The 17,234-nt window shown below is 41.7% G+C and overlaps 3 protein-coding genes across 4 annotated transcripts; 2 read left to right on the forward strand and 1 right to left on the reverse strand.

Moving 5' to 3' along the window:
* The first annotated feature begins 885 nt into the window (after positions 1-885).
* Hrb87F (Heterogeneous nuclear ribonucleoprotein at 87F) lies at positions 886-5,274 on the forward strand. Of its 2 annotated transcripts, none has more exons than XM_070216644.1 (4): positions 886-1,046; positions 2,124-3,189; positions 3,715-3,820; positions 5,135-5,274. In XM_070216644.1, the coding sequence occupies exons 1-3, from the start codon at positions 999-1,001 to the stop codon at positions 3,813-3,815; spliced, it is 1,215 nt and encodes a 404-aa protein (XP_070072745.1). In that variant the 5' UTR covers positions 886-998; the 3' UTR covers positions 3,816-3,820; positions 5,135-5,274. The 2 variants fall into 2 exon arrangements, with proteins under 2 accessions (XP_070072745.1, XP_017001373.2); XM_017145884.3 differs by lacking the exon at positions 5,135-5,274 and adding an exon at positions 3,991-4,957.
* Positions 5,275-6,041: 767 nt separating this feature from the next.
* Positions 6,042-8,540, forward strand: Rbp4 (RNA-binding protein 4). The gene is made up of 5 exons (XM_017145844.3): positions 6,042-6,194; positions 6,249-6,556; positions 7,023-7,309; positions 7,460-8,155; positions 8,399-8,540. Exons 1-5 carry the CDS (start codon positions 6,153-6,155, stop codon positions 8,404-8,406), a joined length of 1,341 nt encoding a protein of 446 aa, XP_017001333.2. The 5' UTR covers positions 6,042-6,152; the 3' UTR covers positions 8,407-8,540.
* A 531-nt stretch (positions 8,541-9,071) lies between these two features.
* rin (ras GTPase-activating protein-binding protein 2) lies at positions 9,072-16,969 on the reverse strand. Its single transcript, XM_044394031.2, has 5 exons — positions 16,740-16,969; positions 16,413-16,567; positions 12,837-14,451; positions 11,968-12,218; positions 9,072-11,848 (listed from the first exon to the last, which is right to left on the reverse strand). The coding sequence occupies exons 3-5, from the start codon at positions 14,287-14,289 to the stop codon at positions 11,441-11,443; spliced, it is 2,112 nt and encodes a 703-aa protein (XP_044249966.1). The 5' UTR covers positions 14,290-14,451; positions 16,413-16,567; positions 16,740-16,969; the 3' UTR covers positions 9,072-11,440.
* Between the last annotated feature and the right edge of the window lie 265 nt (positions 16,970-17,234).

Below are 17,234 nucleotides of genomic sequence, written 5' to 3' on the forward strand. Positions count from 1 at the left end.
TTTTGTATTTTGTATTTTTGAAAATTTAACATAAAAATTTCAGTTATTAACTAAATATTCAAAAATATTTCTTGTTATACCCTTGCATTATATTGTTGCATTGTATTATAATTTTTGCATTGTATTATAATTTCAGTCAGATGTTTGCAAAGCAGCGAAGGAGGCGTTTCCGACCACATAAAGTATATATATTCTTGATCAGAATCAAAAGCCGAGTCCATCTAGCCATGTCCGTCTGTCCGTTTCCATGCGAACTAGTCCCTCAGTTTTAAAGCTATCGCGATGAAACTTTCCCCAAAAGTCTTCTTTCTATTGCAGGTAGTACATATGCCGGATCGGACCACTATATCTTATGGCTCCCATAGGAATAATCAAAAAAAAATAATAGAAAAACCACTGCAACTTTGTAGAAAGTAGGCGTTTTAATTTTTGACATTGTAAAAACAACATTTTAAGTAGGCATACCTGCAAGGGTATATAAACTTCGGCTGGCCGAAGTTAGCTTCCTTTCTTGTTTAATTTTCAAACGGCTATGATAAGTTAAGAAATTAAAATAAATAATGCGTACTGGTAACATGTTACACAGTTTCCTTTTATAAAGAAAGGTGTCAACTCTGGTTTTCACCGCTTCAGCCTCGCTGAATTGTTGAAATTTCTGAATTTGTGTGAGTAGCTGATAAACATCTAACCGGATTAAGAAATCCATTACTTCAGGTACAATAAACGTTGATATGTTGTTTTAGGTAAGCGCATCAATTAATGGTGCATATATTTTGAAGAAGTCCCCAAATATACAGTTTCTTTATTTATACTATCGTTTCAGTTTCATGTTTCGCGGAACACCCTAATAGCGCGTGATCCCAGGCGTTTCGGCGCATCTGACAAATGGTCACTCTGCTGCCTAATTCCTTTGTGCGTGCTGTACACTTTTCGGGCGTCTGCTGGAAAAAGTGAAAAGTTTTAAAGTTGCTTGAGTTTTATACACAAACAATACAATAATGGCGGATCTGAACGACTCCAATGGAAACTACGACGATGGTGACGAGGTGAGTAGTTGTTTAGTAATTGTTTTTCCTATGCCAACGCGTGGGAAAGTGCAAAATGTCGACGCCGACAAAATTTGCAACGCATTCAGCACGCGGCTTTTTTCGCTGGGGTGTAAAGTACTTTAAGCAGGTCTTTGATCTTTGTCCGAATTCAACCGGTTATTGACACTGCGAAAAGTTAAATGGACCCCATTTTGGGGCAACAATATATACATAATTGTTAAAGAAAATACGATACCGGCTGTCTAACGAGAAAAAATGAAGAGTCAACGAAAACACATACACACAAACACGAGAGAGCTGTCATGGCGGTGCAAATAGTAAAAAGAAAATGGCGGGCGGCGTTTTTCTCGCCCGAGTACCGTAATTACTATCATAAACAATTGCGATCGAATATTACTTTCTATCAATAACCGTGTTGATCTTGGAATTACTCATTGCTGGATTTTACTTTAATCTTTGTATGCCTTATCAGTGATAAGTTATCATATATGCATATTTCCTCAGAATAACTTTTGATGATTAGATGTGTTGTCTATAAAACATAAAAAAAAACTATTTAAAAATTCGTGATCTACTATATTAATACATATTTTTTTAATAATGTATCACAATTCCGTTTATACTTTAACTTTTTTAATTACTCTTATTTTAATAAAATTTTTAAATAGATCTTTGAATTTTCAAAAGCTGTACAATTCAAGATTATATATTTATTAAGCCAACCAGCATCTCAAAAAGCTGTTTCTTGTATTTAAATAAAGTTCTAGAAATATGCCGGTAATCGATATGTATTTTGTACTTTTAAAATCGAATTTATACCAAACAACGACTTTTCAAAAGTTGTACAATTCAAGATCATATATTTATTAAGCCAACAAGCATCTCAAAAAGTTGTTACTTGTTATTAAATAAAGTTCTAGAAATATGCCGGTAATCCATATATATTTTTAAAATCGAATTTATACCAAACAACGCAATATTTTCTGGAATTTTATTTACACAAAAACCGGCAGCTTTTACTTGAGCATTCCATTCTATGCAAATGCATTACTGACCCCTGAAATTCACCCGCAGATCACCGAGCCAGAGCAGCTGCGCAAACTGTTCATCGGCGGTCTGGACTACCGCACCACGGACGATGGCCTTAAATCGCACTTCGAGAAGTGGGGCAACATCGTGGACGTGGTGGTGATGAAGGACCCCAAGACGAAGCGCTCGCGCGGCTTCGGTTTCATTACCTACTCGCAGTCGTACATGATCGACAATGCCCAGAATGCGCGCCCGCACAAGATCGATGGACGCACCGTGGAGCCCAAGAGGGCTGTGCCGCGCCAGGAGATCGATGCCCCGAATGCCGGGGCCACGGTGAAGAAGCTCTTTGTGGGCGGCCTTCGCGACGATCACGACGAGGAGTGCCTGCGCGAGTACTTCAAGGACTTTGGCCAGATCGTTGGCGTGAATATCGTTTCCGACAAGGATACGGGCAAGAAGCGCGGCTTCGCCTTCATCGAGTTCGATGACTACGATCCCGTGGACAAGATCATCCTCCAGAAGAACCACACCATCAAGAACAAGAGCCTCGATGTGAAGAAGGCGATTGCCAAGCAGGATATGGACCGCCAGGGCGGCGGTGGTGGTGGTGGTGGCGGTGGAGGAGGCGGCGGTGGACAGGGAGGACGAGGCGGTCCTCGGCCTGGCGGACGCGGTGGTCAGGGTGATCGCGGCCAGTGCGGCGGCGGTGGCGGCTGGGGAGGCCAGGGCAGGCAGAACGGTGGTGGCAACTGGGGCGGAGCCGGCGGCGGCGGTGGCTTCGGCAACAGCAGCGGCAACTTTGGCGGCGGCGGTCAGGGCGGCGCCTCGGGCGGTTGGAACCAGCAGGGCGGAAGCGGCGGCGGCGGTCCGTGGAACAACCAGGGCGGCGGCAACGGCGGCTGGAACAATGGTGGCGCCAGCGGAGGCGGCTACGGCGGCGGCAGCAGCAACGGCAGCTGGGGCGGCAACGGCGGGGGCGGTGGCTTCGGCAACGATTACCAGCAGAGCTACGGCGGCGGTCCGCAGCGCAACAACAACTTTGGCAACAGCCGCCCGGCTCCGTACAGCCAAGGAGGCAGTGGAGGAGGCGGCGGAGGTTTCAACAAGGGTAAGTTCGATTAGGACCCGGGAAAAATATCAATATTTATTTAGTTAAATTCCCGGCACTACAAGTTAAACTTATATATTAATGTGCTAGTCACGTGTATTACAATACTTTTTGATCAGAATAATTTAGAAAATAATCTTAAAAAAACAGTTAAAAGCACATAAGAAATAAAAAGACTATATATAACATACAAAAAACAAAAAAAAAAAGAAAATGAACAAAATGGGATACAAATTTAGATTGAAACATATAGTTTTTTACAAATTTAAACTGATGTGGGTATTTAAACTAAATTCTCTCATTAAATGAACGGTTCTGAAGGTGTATAATTAATTTTGATTTAAAATTCTGTACGCTCTTAATTATTTTTAATCCATTGAGAAGTTCATTCCAATACCGAATAGCAAAAATAAAGAATTGTTTTTCTGTAAATTTTCTTTTGTTGATGATGAGCATATTTCATTCGTCAGTTGAAATAAAACCATACCTGTTTTAACCCTGCTCTTCAACCTTCATCTTTTGCAGGTAACCAGGGTGGAGGACAAGGCTTTGGCGGCAACAACTACAACACCGGAGGCGGCGGCGGCCAGGGTGGAAACATGGGCGGCGGCAATAGACGTTACTAGACAAGGTAAATATGAATGAATTGGTAAAGCATGTCCTACATCCCATCGTATGCTTGAAAAACGCTCGGATCTTTGGTCGTTATTGGCAGCTAGCTATTGGAAGCCAAACCAAACAATCAATATTAATTGGAACGAATCGAAGCTAATGCAAAATTTTCTCCTTTTTCGCAACTAGGTAAACACACATAGACAGAGAGAGAGAGGGAGTCAGTTCAAGCTAGACGACTATCAGGCAGAGTCTAGGCAGGCAGATGCAGAGGCACAAGCACAATCACTATCACAGTCTCAGGCAGGCAATCAGTAGGCAGACAAGATCAGGACCAAGAAATCCAGATCCAGAACCAGAAACCAGGCCGAGTGCAAGTGAAAGCTATCGGCTTTCTGCTGGCCAAAACCAAAATCTACTTGCCAGAAACAGCAACAAGCTAATAAACAGTGAAACAGCCAAAAGCGAAACGAACCGACGCTGCTATCTCTCTTTTGTAACCATTAATTCGCTGATCAATTCATGTTTAGGTTGTTAAGAACCCTGAACGCTTAGTTTTAACTATATTAACAAAACAAACAAACTAAAAGAAACGAAACGAAAAGAAAGAAACCAACAAACAAAATATAAATTAAACAATAATTTTATTTTATAAAATTGACTACCAACAGAAAATCAATTGATCGACGGATTCTCTTTGAAGAACCCAGTTGTTATAAGGGCGTTTATAAGGTAGAGGTACCTTGAACTTTATTCATGTCGGGATGTAGATGTATTTTATTGATTGATTTTATTTTTTAGCGATCCAGCGAAATGTAAGAAATCAAATAGAACCATATTTTGTAATGACTTTTTTGTACATCTAAGAACTTTTACACATACTATGATTTATTGCAAAGAAGAAGATCCTAATTCCTGAAAGGCGAACGCCACGCAGAAATGTGTACACGCTGTGTCCTAGCAATCGAAATCCATATATACGAAACATACCACTCTGTTAGCCCCTAAGAAGTAGATGCTACGCTAAGTCAGAAAAACAAAAACCACTGAAAACATACTTACAAATGTTCTGTAATTAGAGTTCGTTTCGAGAGAAACGCCAGCGACGAGATACAAACAAGCAAAATAAAGTCCTAACCAATGTTACCCACCCGAATCGATCACAGGAGCAATATCCTTGCGAAAAAAAAGGAGCAGGAGCAGCAGCACAATCCGGGGTTCCGATCCATCCCAGATCGGCAGGGTAGCGAGCAGGGCTAGTTACCGTCATTAGAGACCCCCACTTAACCCCCGGGCAAAACGCGTACTAATGCACTGCCTATTTCTTTGCAAGACTGGCCGGGCCACGGACGGAACGCTCCCGAGCCGGATACGATTCGTTTCCCAAAAAGGAGAGCTCTCCCCCAAATATAAGTCATAAGTTGTAGCCGGCAGAGCGGAGGCTCGGACTCACTTTGGACTTTGGTTGGTGGCTCTTCTGGCTGACTTGGTTGGTACTCGGAGGTAAGTGCAGGTAACTAGCCGGTATTTTACTAACAGCTTATATATATTTCTGAATTTTCCAATAAAGAACTAATTACTTAATTAAAAAATCAATCTGTTTTTCCATTGATGGGACGGTATTCGTAGTTTCCGGGAAATAATATATGTTCTTTAGATCCCATGTATAGGAAATTAAGTTGAGATAATAAGATACTCGAAAAAACTATACTTAAACGGGGACATAAACGAGGTATCATAATGTTATTTATACCCGTCACTCGTAGAGTAAAAGGGTAACGCCCACACAAGTATAAATGCAATTTTTTGCGTTTATTTAAACCTATCAAAATCTAAAGGAAATTTTTCAAATCGGAACATTTGTTAAAAAGTTATGCCCGATAAAAGTTGTATATCTCCATCTCCCTCGCACTCCCTTTAGCTGAGGAACGGGTATCTGATAGTCTCTCTTGTTTTACCATCGATAATATAATTTATAGGTGTTACTGGTGACAATCCTGATTATAAAGTCACCTGGTTGTTACTTTATAGTCCTCATGACTACATTCTTTAGCCAAATATTACTTTTATCGTATGAGGGCGATTGCATAACTTGAGTCATTTAAAAAGTTGGGGCTTGGAGGCTTCAAGGGTTTATTTGGAGAAAAATTACTTGAGATAAATACCAAATGAAAGAAAGGGTTTTAGGGTTTCAGCCTAATGTCCAGTTATTTATGACGAATCATCCTTTTTCCTTAAGTGGAACCTACCCGATAGTCCATACCTAAGTATTTGACATTTGATTTTTTCGGCTGTCATTTAAACTCTCGTCGTCTTCATTTCTGCCCTTTCTTAATTGGATTTTATTCAACATGGATTTGGATAATTGTGCCACGCCAACTTGCCAGCAAGAGGTAGGATCTTCAAGGGTTTCGCAGGTCTGAGTTTGAGATTTTATCTTTATGCAGTGCAAAATTCCCCGGAACAAGAGTATCCCTGATCCGGTGGCTCCTGCGAGTAATTGTCCCTTGCCGAGCGCAGCCAGTGGCGGTGAAAGCGACGAGCACTTGCGCAAAATCTTCATTGGCGGCTTATCCACCCAGACTACAGTGGATGGCTTGCGCGAATTCTTCAGGCAATTTGGAGCCGTGGCCGATGCGGTGGTCATGCGCGATCCGGTGAGCAACCACTCAAGGGGCTTTGGGTTCGTTACCTATGTGGATCCCAAATCCGTCGAAAATGTCCAAAAGAGCCGACCACATACCCTTGATAACAAGTAAGTTTATTGGCCAAATAGTGCCACAGCTTATTCGTACATAAGTAGTACTTATTAAGTAACTAGACTATTTTATATTTTAAATTTTTTTTGTTTTTGGCGGATTACATAATTAGAAGGGAATGTTTCCAGATTAAATTTTAGGGGATTAAAGGCTGATTGTTAAAGTCTAATATTAACCTTCCTCTAATGCAGGGATAATTCAGAATTTTTAAAAAAATTATAAAATATTTATTTTTTGATTTTTATCCAAAGTCTTTTTAATTTTTATTTTATACTGTAGAGTCTGTTTTTAAAATTAAGATAATATTGTAACATGTGATATCATTTGTATTATTTAACGGATTTAAATACATAATTTTACAATCTTTATATTTTATTGATTATTATAATAATTTGTCTTAATTGTAGGCTATTGTATAAAATCTTTAACTATTTAAAATTTAAATTTTTTTTATTTATTTAGGGCTGTAGAGACCAAGCCCGCTCTGCCGCGTCACGAGTTTAACAAACCGGGAGGAGGTCGTGGTGCAAGTGTAGCAAATGGTGGACTTGGACTCGGTGGCGGCAAGTCGAACAAGATCTTTTTAGGCGGTCTAAAGGACTGTCACGATGAGAAAACCATTCGCGAATACTTTTCGCAGTTTGGCGGAGTCGCCAGCGTGAAATTGCTAATGGACAAGGACACTGGGCGTAAACGAGGATTTGGATTCCTTGAGTTCGAGGACCCATTGAGTGCCGAGCGGGCTTTGGGTGAGTTTTCCTAAATTACTGGTGATCTGAAAAATAATTCGAAATAACTTACAATATTTCTAAGGCTTATAAACTAAGATTACCTCTTCTAAACCATCAAAATAGGCAAAGTTTTAGGCGATAGTTAATATTTTATGCTTTAAATTTCAGCTCAGGGCATGCACTCGATCAATCTGACCACGGTGGAGGTGAAGAAGTCCACCCAGAAGCCCGATCCCGGCAAGCGCCTGCGGTTCCCCATTTCCGGCTCCATCCGTGCCGGCTACATTCCGCCGCAACCGGCCACAATGGATGGCTATAGCTTGAACAACAACTACAATCCATACCTGGTGCAGTCCGTCCTGCCCCCGTCGGCCTTCATCAATGGCTGGGCTTCCTATGTGACTCCAGTGGTTCCAGCAACTCCACCCGGCCACTATGCCGCCCATGCCCTTTCGCAGCATCCGCAGCCGGTGCACGCATTCACCGGATATGGTCCAGATGGCTGGTCCTCCTACCCGAAACCTGGGAAATATGCTGCCCAGGAATGGTCACCCAGCAAGGTGGGCGAATGGCCGCCAAAGGCTGGGCACAAACATGCCCAAACATCGACCAGCGATCGTCCCAAGAACGATTTCAAGCCGGCCGTTCAGGTTACTCCTTCGGTCGCCAAGTTGGATCTTGGTGCCAGGGGCGATGCAGATGGCGGATCGAATGGAATGGGGCTGGGTTTGGGACTGACAGCGGGAGCAGCTGTTGGAATTGGAGCTATTAAGAAGTGGCCAACCGATGACTACAAGCCCGCTCAAGGTCTAACCGATGGCCTGAACCCAAAAATTGGCAACGGGGGTTCGCCACCAGCTTATGGTATGTTACTTCAAAAAATATGCTATATCAGATCGAAATTTTACAATTATAATTGTAGTTATTTTTTCAGATTTATATAGGACCGTTTTCTCGTTCGCTTGTTAAACTCCTTTTAACATACGATTTCATGGCTTAAACCGTACTTTAAATTTAACAAACGTTGGAGAAAACGGGCCTAATATTTAGGTTTTAAAATTTTTGAAATAATTTACCTATTTTGTAATATCCTCTTTATTCTTACAGGAGTCTAAATTGCGGAAAGTGGATCGACTTTATCCCACAAATACATAGCTAATGGTACTTTCCGTATTTTTACGATTTATATATGCCATTCCTTCAAGGAGATAAATAATAAACATCACACCGAATTTTTTGAGACTTAAAATCGTAAACTCTTGTTCTTTATTTATACTATTTCTGTTGGTTTTTTTGTTTTCATTTAAAGTATTGCATGAGTGAATTGATTTTGCGTAAATGTTTTATATCTGAAACGCTATAAAACGCACCACTGAATTATGTTGGGACTTGGGGGCTTTGGAGAGTGGAAATTTTTCGACTGGCTGGTGATTGATTTAAGTTATGCAAATTGCTTTCAATTGCTTAGCTTTGTGCGCATCAATTTCATTTAAATGCTGAATGCTCAGTTGTCTTAACACAAAGGCAATGGAAATCGGATTCAGTCGCAGGAATCGCCTTGATAAGTAGAAATAAACATTATATGTATCTGTATCCTCGAGTGGTGTTTTCATTTCCAGATATCTAATCTACAAGTTATTGGTGTTTTTCGCAAGTTATCGCATTTACCAGAAACGAAAAGCGATCGACCCGATCAAACATACATATTGTGTATATCATTTTTGACAAGTACAGAAGTGGAAATAAAACAAATCATAAGTTTTCTGGTAAACACGCTGAATCTTTGTGGTTGTTTTTATTATTATAATTATTTTGTAGTTGTATACATATAAATTAAATTATAATTAAGTGTTTCCTTTTCTGTTTTCTTTACTCTTTACAAACTGCAGTATTGTGATTTCATCGGTTCACTTCGAAATGAGCATGAACTCTAATTGTTTGTTTTTCCTTACTCTTACATAGATTTAGTTAGTACCTCTGATTTGTATTTTATTGTTTTGATGCTGTTTTTTTTTGTGGTTTTCTGTTTACGAAGCACTTCCAGCACTGATCGTTGAGCTAAGATTTGAACACTAACATTTTCGATTTACAAAAAATGTACTAAAATTGCTTTAGACCCTGTTCACAGTGCTAAAAATGTGTGGCTGGCAAACGTGAGTGGTGTATGTGTGGGTGTGTCTGTACTAGAAATAGTTGTAGAAAGTAATTGATTTAGCAATTAATTCCCTAGAGCAGGCGTCGACCAACAAAAACAAATGATATGTTTCCAACGAATCAAAAGTTTTTAAGTTCTAACAAAACAAGAATAACTTAGGCAAATATATTTGGACGCCTGCGAAAAAAACTCAAAAAAGATTCTCACACGATTTTAAATGTTTTTAGTTCCCCTCTCTGCTTTTCTGCCTTCTTTCTTCTTTCCCCTTTTCTGCAGCAGTTATATAAATATATATATATGTATATTTAGATTTCTGGTAAGTCTAAAAGTTAACATTAAATTATATGAGTTTTTGTTTTTATTTATATATATATTTGTATATATTTTTTGTTACATGTTTTGCTTGTTTTTACCTTGAGAAAAATGTTAGTAGCTTGTGTTTCGTCCTCCGACTATTATAATAGGTTTTTGTGTGTGTTTTATATGGTTCTCATCTTTTTTTTTGGGCTTTTCTTGATTTTATTTAAAAAATATGTACTAAATTTTAGTTCACAACTGCGTTGGAAACACCAAATCGTTTAAGTTGCATGACTTAGTTTGGTTTACGACCTTGAACTCATTAAACAGAACGAAAAAAAAGCGAAAAACACAGTCCGTCCGTTCGTCGCCCTCTCATCATCGATTGCATCGACCACGCCCCCCGCTGCGGCGCCGGCACCGCTTTTGCCCTCACACACGCTCTCATTTCAACAATCATTCGATCCGATTCCCTATATAGACTAGCTAGTTAGATGTGTCATCAGTGTCTGCAAATTAGATTTAAGTAGCAAAAGGTTTACAGGCTCTAAAATGCGGCGGACTTTCTGGGGCGCGAAAACGTCGACGACGACGACGTTGATGGGTTTGTTTTTCCTCACTTTTCCTTCTCGCGGCGGCTTGGTGCTGAATCAGTTTTCGTTTCATTTTCAATGTTTTTTAAGAGGTTTGTGTTCTTGTGTGTTTTAGCTTGATCTTACTCTTGCTTGTTTATAACCGCGCCTTACATTTTTCTCGTGTTTACATTCCTTTTTTTTAGTTTTTAGATTAATTTTTTTTTCAAGTCTTTCTTTTGCTCTTTTTTATTGCATTTTACAAAGGTTTTTCATTTTTTTGTTTGTTTTTTTTCGTGTTTATATCCTTTAGCTAAGTTTTTTAAGTTTTCCCTTTTAATTTCTTCTTTTATTTAGCTTAAGTAATGGGTTATTCAATGAAAAAACAAACGAAAATGTGTTGCATTGCTCCTTTCCTTCCTTTTAAAAACCAATTTCTCTCATCTTGCGAACTTAAGTTAGATTTTTGTTGAAAGTGATTTGCCAAACGATAGCTGAAATTAAAGTTTACATTTATGCTAAGATGGGTGAGTGTGTCTGTTTGTTTGTGTGATTTCGATGAGTGTTTATGGGTGTGTGTTGATTGAGACTTAAACTTAATACACGTGTTTCAGGGTGAAGGTGATTCCGTGAGTTGCAGGTGGTGGGGTGGAGGATGGTAGAGAGTAGCAGTTGACGAGCTGAAGCTTTCATTTCTTTTGGGTTCACAACAAAGATTTGCACAGAATTTCGGTATATTTTGGCACGAACTGGCTGGAAAAAGCGAGCCTAACGCAATTAAACTAAGGAGAGACTCAAGATCTTGACGTTATTCATTTCTTTGTTATTTCTTTTCTTTCTTTGTAGCTCGACGCCCCGAGTTGCGCTGAGGAACATTTTTAAGGGACAGTTGACAGTTTTGGTTGCTCCAACTACTTTATGGTTGTGTGATTTGCGTGTCTTTGTGTGTTTAATTGCATGAGATGTTCTTGAATGTAATTGATTGATTGCATTGTGGAAGAAGTCGATGTTTTTAACGTTGGGTTCTTGCTGCTGCTGCTGTTATTGTTGTGGCGGCTACTGCTGCTGCTGCGGCTGCTCTTGCTGATGCTTTTGAATTGGCTGATGTGCTGAGGATGTCGTCCTTTAGCGACGTCCGTAGTTGCCACCACCGCTCTGTCCGTTTCCGGCACCGCGCAGCGGTCCGTTGGACTGGTTGTTGCCGCCGCCGCCGGTGCGGGTATCCTGGCGCTGTCCGAATCCACCTCCGCCGCCCAGGCGAGGAGCACCGTTTCCGCCTCCTCCGCCGCCGCCGCCTCCCTGACGCAGATTGTTGCCCCCGGCATTGTTACGCATCATGCCACCGCCGCTGCCATTGTTGTTTCCCATCGGACGCGACTGCGGACCGTTGTTGCCGCCCAAACGACCCATGTTGTTGTTCAGGTTGTTGCCACCGATCGGCTGACGGGGCAGCATGTCGTTGCGAACGCGCGGCTTCTTTTCCTCCACATTCAACTTCTGGCCATCGGGTGAGTTCTCCGGGAAGTACAGGGGCTATGGGATGGAAAAGGATGCGTTTTAATAATCATGATTAAGTTGTAAGCATAGAAAAATAATAATTGCTTTCTTCTGAAAGTTCATTGCAGCCATTTTCCCTTCTTTTATATACTTACGCAGTTGGCTAGGCACTTTTGCACCGCCTCGGGATCGTCGTACGTTATGAACCCGTAGTTCAGCGGACTGCGCATGCCCGGCATCACTTTGTTGCCAGCCTTGGACAGGATGCGCAGTTCCAGGACATTTCCGAAGCGCGAGAAGATGTCGCGCAGATCATCCTCGCTGGCGTGGTGCGGTATGTTGCCCAAGAACAGCTGCTGATTATCACCGAACTGCTGAGTGTTGCTCGACCGACGCTGCTCAAAGTCTATAAAAAAGAATAAGTTGTTTAAAAATATCAAATAAATACAGAAAACTATATCAGGGTTTCTTTTCAAATGAATTATGGTTTGATAACTAAGGATCGTAATAATTCATGGTAAATCGACTTTGTAGTATATCAACAATATTATTTTAGGCTCAAAAACTATATTTCATTTAATAAACAATTTTTGCATTAAAGAATTTTCGCTCATATAGCTAATAAGAAAGAATAAATTGTTAAAAAATATAAAATGAATACAGAAAAGTATATAAAGGCGTTTTTACACATGAACAATCATAATAATATGGTTTAATAACTAACGATCGTAATGATTCATGGTAAATCGACTTTGTAGTATAATCAACAATATTACTTTCCGCTGACAAACTGCATTTCATTTAATAAAAAATATTTGCATTAAAGAGTTTTAGCTTATACATTTTTCAAATGTTTGATTAACATGCTAATAAGAAAAAAGTCCCAATTCTCTAGTAATATTTTCCTTTCAGCAATCCTAACGTGTTTGATATCAAAGGCTCAACAACAAACCTTCTACACTACTTTCCCTCAAGAAACAAGGGGAATGACCTCACTTAACTTAAGGGATGATTGACGACTTACCACCCTTGGTGTTGCGGATCGAGTTGTTGCGCTGAGGAAGCGGACCTCCGTTGTCCAGTCGCGAGTTGCCGTTGCTGTTGTTGTAGGACGAAGCGGTGGTGGAGTAGCTAACCTGACCGCCATTGCCGCCGGCCGCGGATTGCGAAGACGAGCTGTAGGTGTTGCTGCTGATCGACTGCTGCTGTTGCTGCTGCTGCTGAAGTTGCTGCTGCTGCTGCAGGGCGGCGTTCACAAAGCCGCTGGGCGAGGAGGAAGTGGACTTGAACAGATTCGCATAGGTCTTTGGCTCGTTCTGCTGCTGCTTGGCGGCCTCGTACTTCTCCTGCTGCTGCTGCTCGTGAATGGTCTTGAAGTCGTCGACGGGCGTGGAAGGCTTCTGCAGCTGTCGCGGTGCCACCTCGACTTCCTCGGGCTCCGACAGCGGCTGTTGCTGCTGCTGCTGCAAAGCCTGCTGCTGGATGGGTTGCTGCTGCTGCTGCTGTTGCTGCGGGGGCAGCTGCTGAGGTTGCTGCTGCTGCTGCTGGATAAGCTGTGGTGCCACCAGTGGCGATTGCTGGAAGCCCGCACTTGGCACTGGAACAATAGGCAGCACAGGAGTGCCGCTAGGCTGCTGCTGCTGCTGCACCAAAGGCGAAACGCTGGGTGGAACCAGCACCTGCTGTTGCTGCTGCTGCAGCTCCTCGTGCGACACCACGCCATTCTGGATGGGCTGTGGCGGCGGAACGGTGAACTGCGCGGGCAGTGGAACCGCCGCGGCTTGGGGAGCTGGCGGCAAAACGGCCACCGGGCGTCCGGCAGCAGCGCCCGCAGGCAATGGATAGAAGATGGGCTGCGGGGCAGCACCACCGGCCGCCACGGGAGCCACCTGCTGGGGCACCACGACCTGAGCCTGCGGCTGCGGAGGAGCCTGCTGCTGCTGCTGCTGTTGCGGCTGCTGCTGGGCCACCACATCGCCTGCCACCTGCACAGCCTGATCCACAGTGCCGCCAACAACCTGAACGTCGTGCTCCTCATCGTTCTCCGAACGCGACTCGCCGTCCTGCTCGTCCTCAATGTACAGATCCTGGTAGCGGAAGATGTCGTTGTGCACATAGTACTTCTTCGGCGACTGGGCGGCCAGGACGAACGTCTGGGTGAAGCGACGCATGGGCTGGCCATCGTTCGAGAGCTCCCCGGTCACCTGGACGACCACACCGTTGCCCAAAGTGGCCTGCGCGTCCACCTGGCTGATCTTCGCATGGCAATCGTTGAAGTTCAGCTGCTGGATCCGGTTGTGGATCTCCCGCTGGCCGACCACCAGCTTGGACTCGCCATGGATGTACGACGAGTTGTTGTTGTAGAAGCGGTGCAGATGATTGGGCGCCTTGTTCAGCAGCGTGTAGTACTGGCGGACAAACTCGCGTCCCACCGACTGCGGCGAAGGCTGCTGCGATTGGGTCGCATCCATGACCATAGCTGGCGATTGATTCTTCCTTCTCTGAACTAAGGGCTCCGCAACGAGGGGTTTTTAGTCTCCTGTTCCAATTGCGCTTTTCCTTTTTCTGTCTTGGACTTCTCGACACGTTGGATGATCGGTGTCGATAGTTTTGGACTCGAGAGTGTGGAATTCGAACGTCTGCAAAACGGTGCAAAAAATATACGGGCGTTTTAGTATATATAAAGTAATAATATGCAGGAGATTGTCTGGTTTTTGGATTATAAAAACTTGAAAAAGTCCTAAAAGACTAGGGACCCGGTGTCGATTTCTCAATCTGATACGTTGAAATCAAAGGAAGAGGTTACTTCGTTAGCCACAATCCCAAAAAGCTGTCTTAAACGGGGCGTAATCTTTAGCTACAACGGTCGAATTACCAGCACTTAAGCTTGAGTCACTAAATCATCTTGATCTCGAGTGGGTTCGGAAATAGAGATTAAAGAATTCGAATTCTATAAATGATTCACTGTGGTCCCATCACGTGTTATAATTTTTGAATATTTATATTTGATAAGGAGATTATAAGCTAAGTTTGGTGAGTCGCAAGTTTTATACCCTAGTTTTTTAAAAGCAAATTGATTTAACTGCTTCATTTGATTTCTTCAAAACCAAGGAAGTTAATATCCTAATAATTAAAAGCTATACAATACGATAATATCCTACTAAATTGTTAGAAACAAAAATTCTAATATTTCGAAGATTTTTGAAATATATTAAATCGTCTTTAAAAACTAAATCGAATTCTTTAGGGCCTTCTAGAATCGATAGTATCAAAGTTTTCTGAGGATTATTACTTTGACCGCTGCTGTGGTCTCCCAGGAGGATCTAGAGTTTCTCTGGGTGAAAGGATAAGGATAAAGAAACGAAAATTCAACGATTTCTACGATTTTTTTAATACTTAAATCGTTTTTTAAATCTAAAACGTATTCTTTAGTGTTTTCTACTATCGATAGTATTGAAGTTCTCTGAGGACTATTATTTTGACCGCTGCTGTGGCTTCCAAGGAGGATTAAGAGTTTCACTGGACGAAAGAATAAGGATAATGAAACGAAAAGTCTAAAATTTCTACGATTTTTTTTAATACTTAAATCGTTTTTAAAAAATTAAAACGTATTTTTTAAGGCTTTCTAGTATTCGATTGTATTGAAGTTCACTGAGGACTATTACTTTGACCGCTGTTGTGGCTTCGCAGGAGGATCTAGAGTTTCACTGGGCGAAAGGATAGGGGGTCCACCCAAAAGGGAGCTCAGTTTACCGCAGTGCATATAAAAAAAGACGCAGCGCGATGCAGTTTGACCCACTTTTCGCCCCACACACATTGGCACATGCGAAAGGGGGGAGGGGAAAATTTAGTGTAGTGCAGCTGTCACCCAAAGTTTCCATTTGCTTTGTTCTTGCAGGATATTTAACCCTGCACGTGCTCTTCGTTTTCATACCTGCGATCCTGACTCAAAGGACTTTGCACATGTGTGTGTAAGTAAATGACCTCATACACATATGGGCAAAAAAAAAAAAAAGAAGCCGCCAAGCGGGGAGCATGAATTAAATTGAGGTTATGTTCGGGCTTCAAGGTTGTGGCGCCGCTTTCATTGAACTCCAGCTCGGCCAAGAGGTTAATTGGCTGATAAATCAATCTAATTCAAAGTTAAACATAAAAAGTTTAAAATAAACTAGTTTGAGTGCGCTCTTTACCCCCTTTTAGCCATAAATATTTGCCGATAAAACAAATAATGCACAAAGAGTTGCGGCACACATACACACTTATGCGGTTATGAACGCGCCACTCTCTCTCTCTCCCTTCCTCTCTCTTTCTGCCAGCGAACCGCGTGTGTAGGAAGAACAAAGAAAGCGATAGTTAAAGAGCAGCATTTAAACAAAAATTTACAAAAACAATTTTCTTTTTCGTACATTTTTAGGTTATGCGCAAGCGATAATAAAAAAAGCCGCTAAAACGGAAAAAATGTTAGGAGTCCCGCAAAAAGAAAAACACGCCCATTGGACTTTTCCTTTTTTGTTTGCTATTTTTTAGTATGCGCCACCCCAATGAAAATGGAAAATGCCAGTTTTTCTAGACCGCGCACACGAGGCCGCCGCCGGCTCACCTTTTTTCTGCGATTTGTCTCCTCCTTTTTTTAGTTGTAATGCACAATGTGTATTGCTTTTGGGTTGAAATTTGCCGAAAAATCGGCACTTTTTGTAGCACTTTTCTTTGTTATCTTCCTGCGGGGCGGGGGGTGGTGGACTTTTCAATGGAGCGCTGAAATTATGCGGGATTTTCGGTTTAATAATCGGTGGGCAAAACTTGTAAAATACAATACAAAATTGCAAACTGCACACAAAACACACACTGGCGCACTCGCTCACACAAACACACGCACACTACTCTACTTTGTTGCAATTTTTTATTCTTTTTTTTAGGAATAACTAACTTGGCAATTCTAGACGTGCTTTTTTGTTATTTTCCGATGTTTGGCGATCACAGTTGTTGTTGAATTAAGTTACGATGCATAGGTTGTGGCTTTTGAGTAGAAAATAATCGCAAACGCAATGAAATTGGACAAGTGTGTTGAGTCGAGAATCGAGAACCGATTTCCTCTTTTTTGCCTCTGCAGCGTTTTATTCTCGGTTTCTTTTCGCGTGTGTTGGTGTGCGTTGGTGTGTGAAGTGAATGATGGCGGCTTTTGCGGCGGGTGTGTGCACACTGTTTCTGGGGGTGGCGCAGTTGGTATTTTTTGACGAATAAGTTTTTCTTGTTATAAAGGGTTGTAAAGAAATAAAATTTTAGTTTGGTGTAGTTTTTTTGTTGAAGTATCATGCGGTAATATCATTCCATTTAAACTTAAAAAAAACTGAAAAGCTTGTTTTTAATAAATTATTATTTTTTTTTTTAGTTAAATTATTAAGAAACATTTTAGCATCTTGCT

This window comes from Drosophila takahashii, chromosome 3R (assembly GCF_030179915.1).
Source record: "Drosophila takahashii strain IR98-3 E-12201 chromosome 3R, DtakHiC1v2, whole genome shotgun sequence".
In the NCBI taxonomy this organism is placed as follows: domain Eukaryota; kingdom Metazoa; phylum Arthropoda; class Insecta; order Diptera; family Drosophilidae; genus Drosophila; species Drosophila takahashii.

Bases quoted from the DNA above. Each gene is read 5' to 3' on its own strand.
- Rbp4 (XM_017145844.3), top strand. From the start codon at position 6,153: ATGGATTTGGATAATTGTGCCACGCCAACTTGCCAGCAAGAG. The intron at 6,195-6,248 runs GTAGGATCTTCA...ATCTTTATGCAG, and splicing joins CGCCAACTTGCCAGCAAGAG to TGCAAAATTCCCCGGAACAA. The intron at 6,557-7,022 runs GTAAGTTTATTG...TTATTTATTTAG, and splicing joins CCACATACCCTTGATAACAA to GGCTGTAGAGACCAAGCCCG.
- rin (XM_044394031.2), bottom strand. From the start codon at position 14,289: ATGGTCATGGATGCGACCCAATCGCAGCAGCCTTCGCCGCAGTCGGTG. The intron at 12,219-12,836 runs GTAAGTCGTCAA...TCTTTTTTATAG, and splicing joins GATCCGCAACACCAAGGGTG to ACTTTGAGCAGCGTCGGTCG. The intron at 11,849-11,967 runs GTAAGTATATAA...TCCATCCCATAG, and splicing joins AAAAGTGCCTAGCCAACTGC to CCCCTGTACTTCCCGGAGAA.
- Hrb87F (XM_070216644.1), top strand. From the start codon at position 999: ATGGCGGATCTGAACGACTCCAATGGAAACTACGACGATGGTGACGAG. The intron at 1,047-2,123 runs GTGAGTAGTTGT...ATTCACCCGCAG, and splicing joins ACTACGACGATGGTGACGAG to ATCACCGAGCCAGAGCAGCT. The intron at 3,190-3,714 runs GTAAGTTCGATT...CATCTTTTGCAG, and splicing joins CGGCGGAGGTTTCAACAAGG to GTAACCAGGGTGGAGGACAA.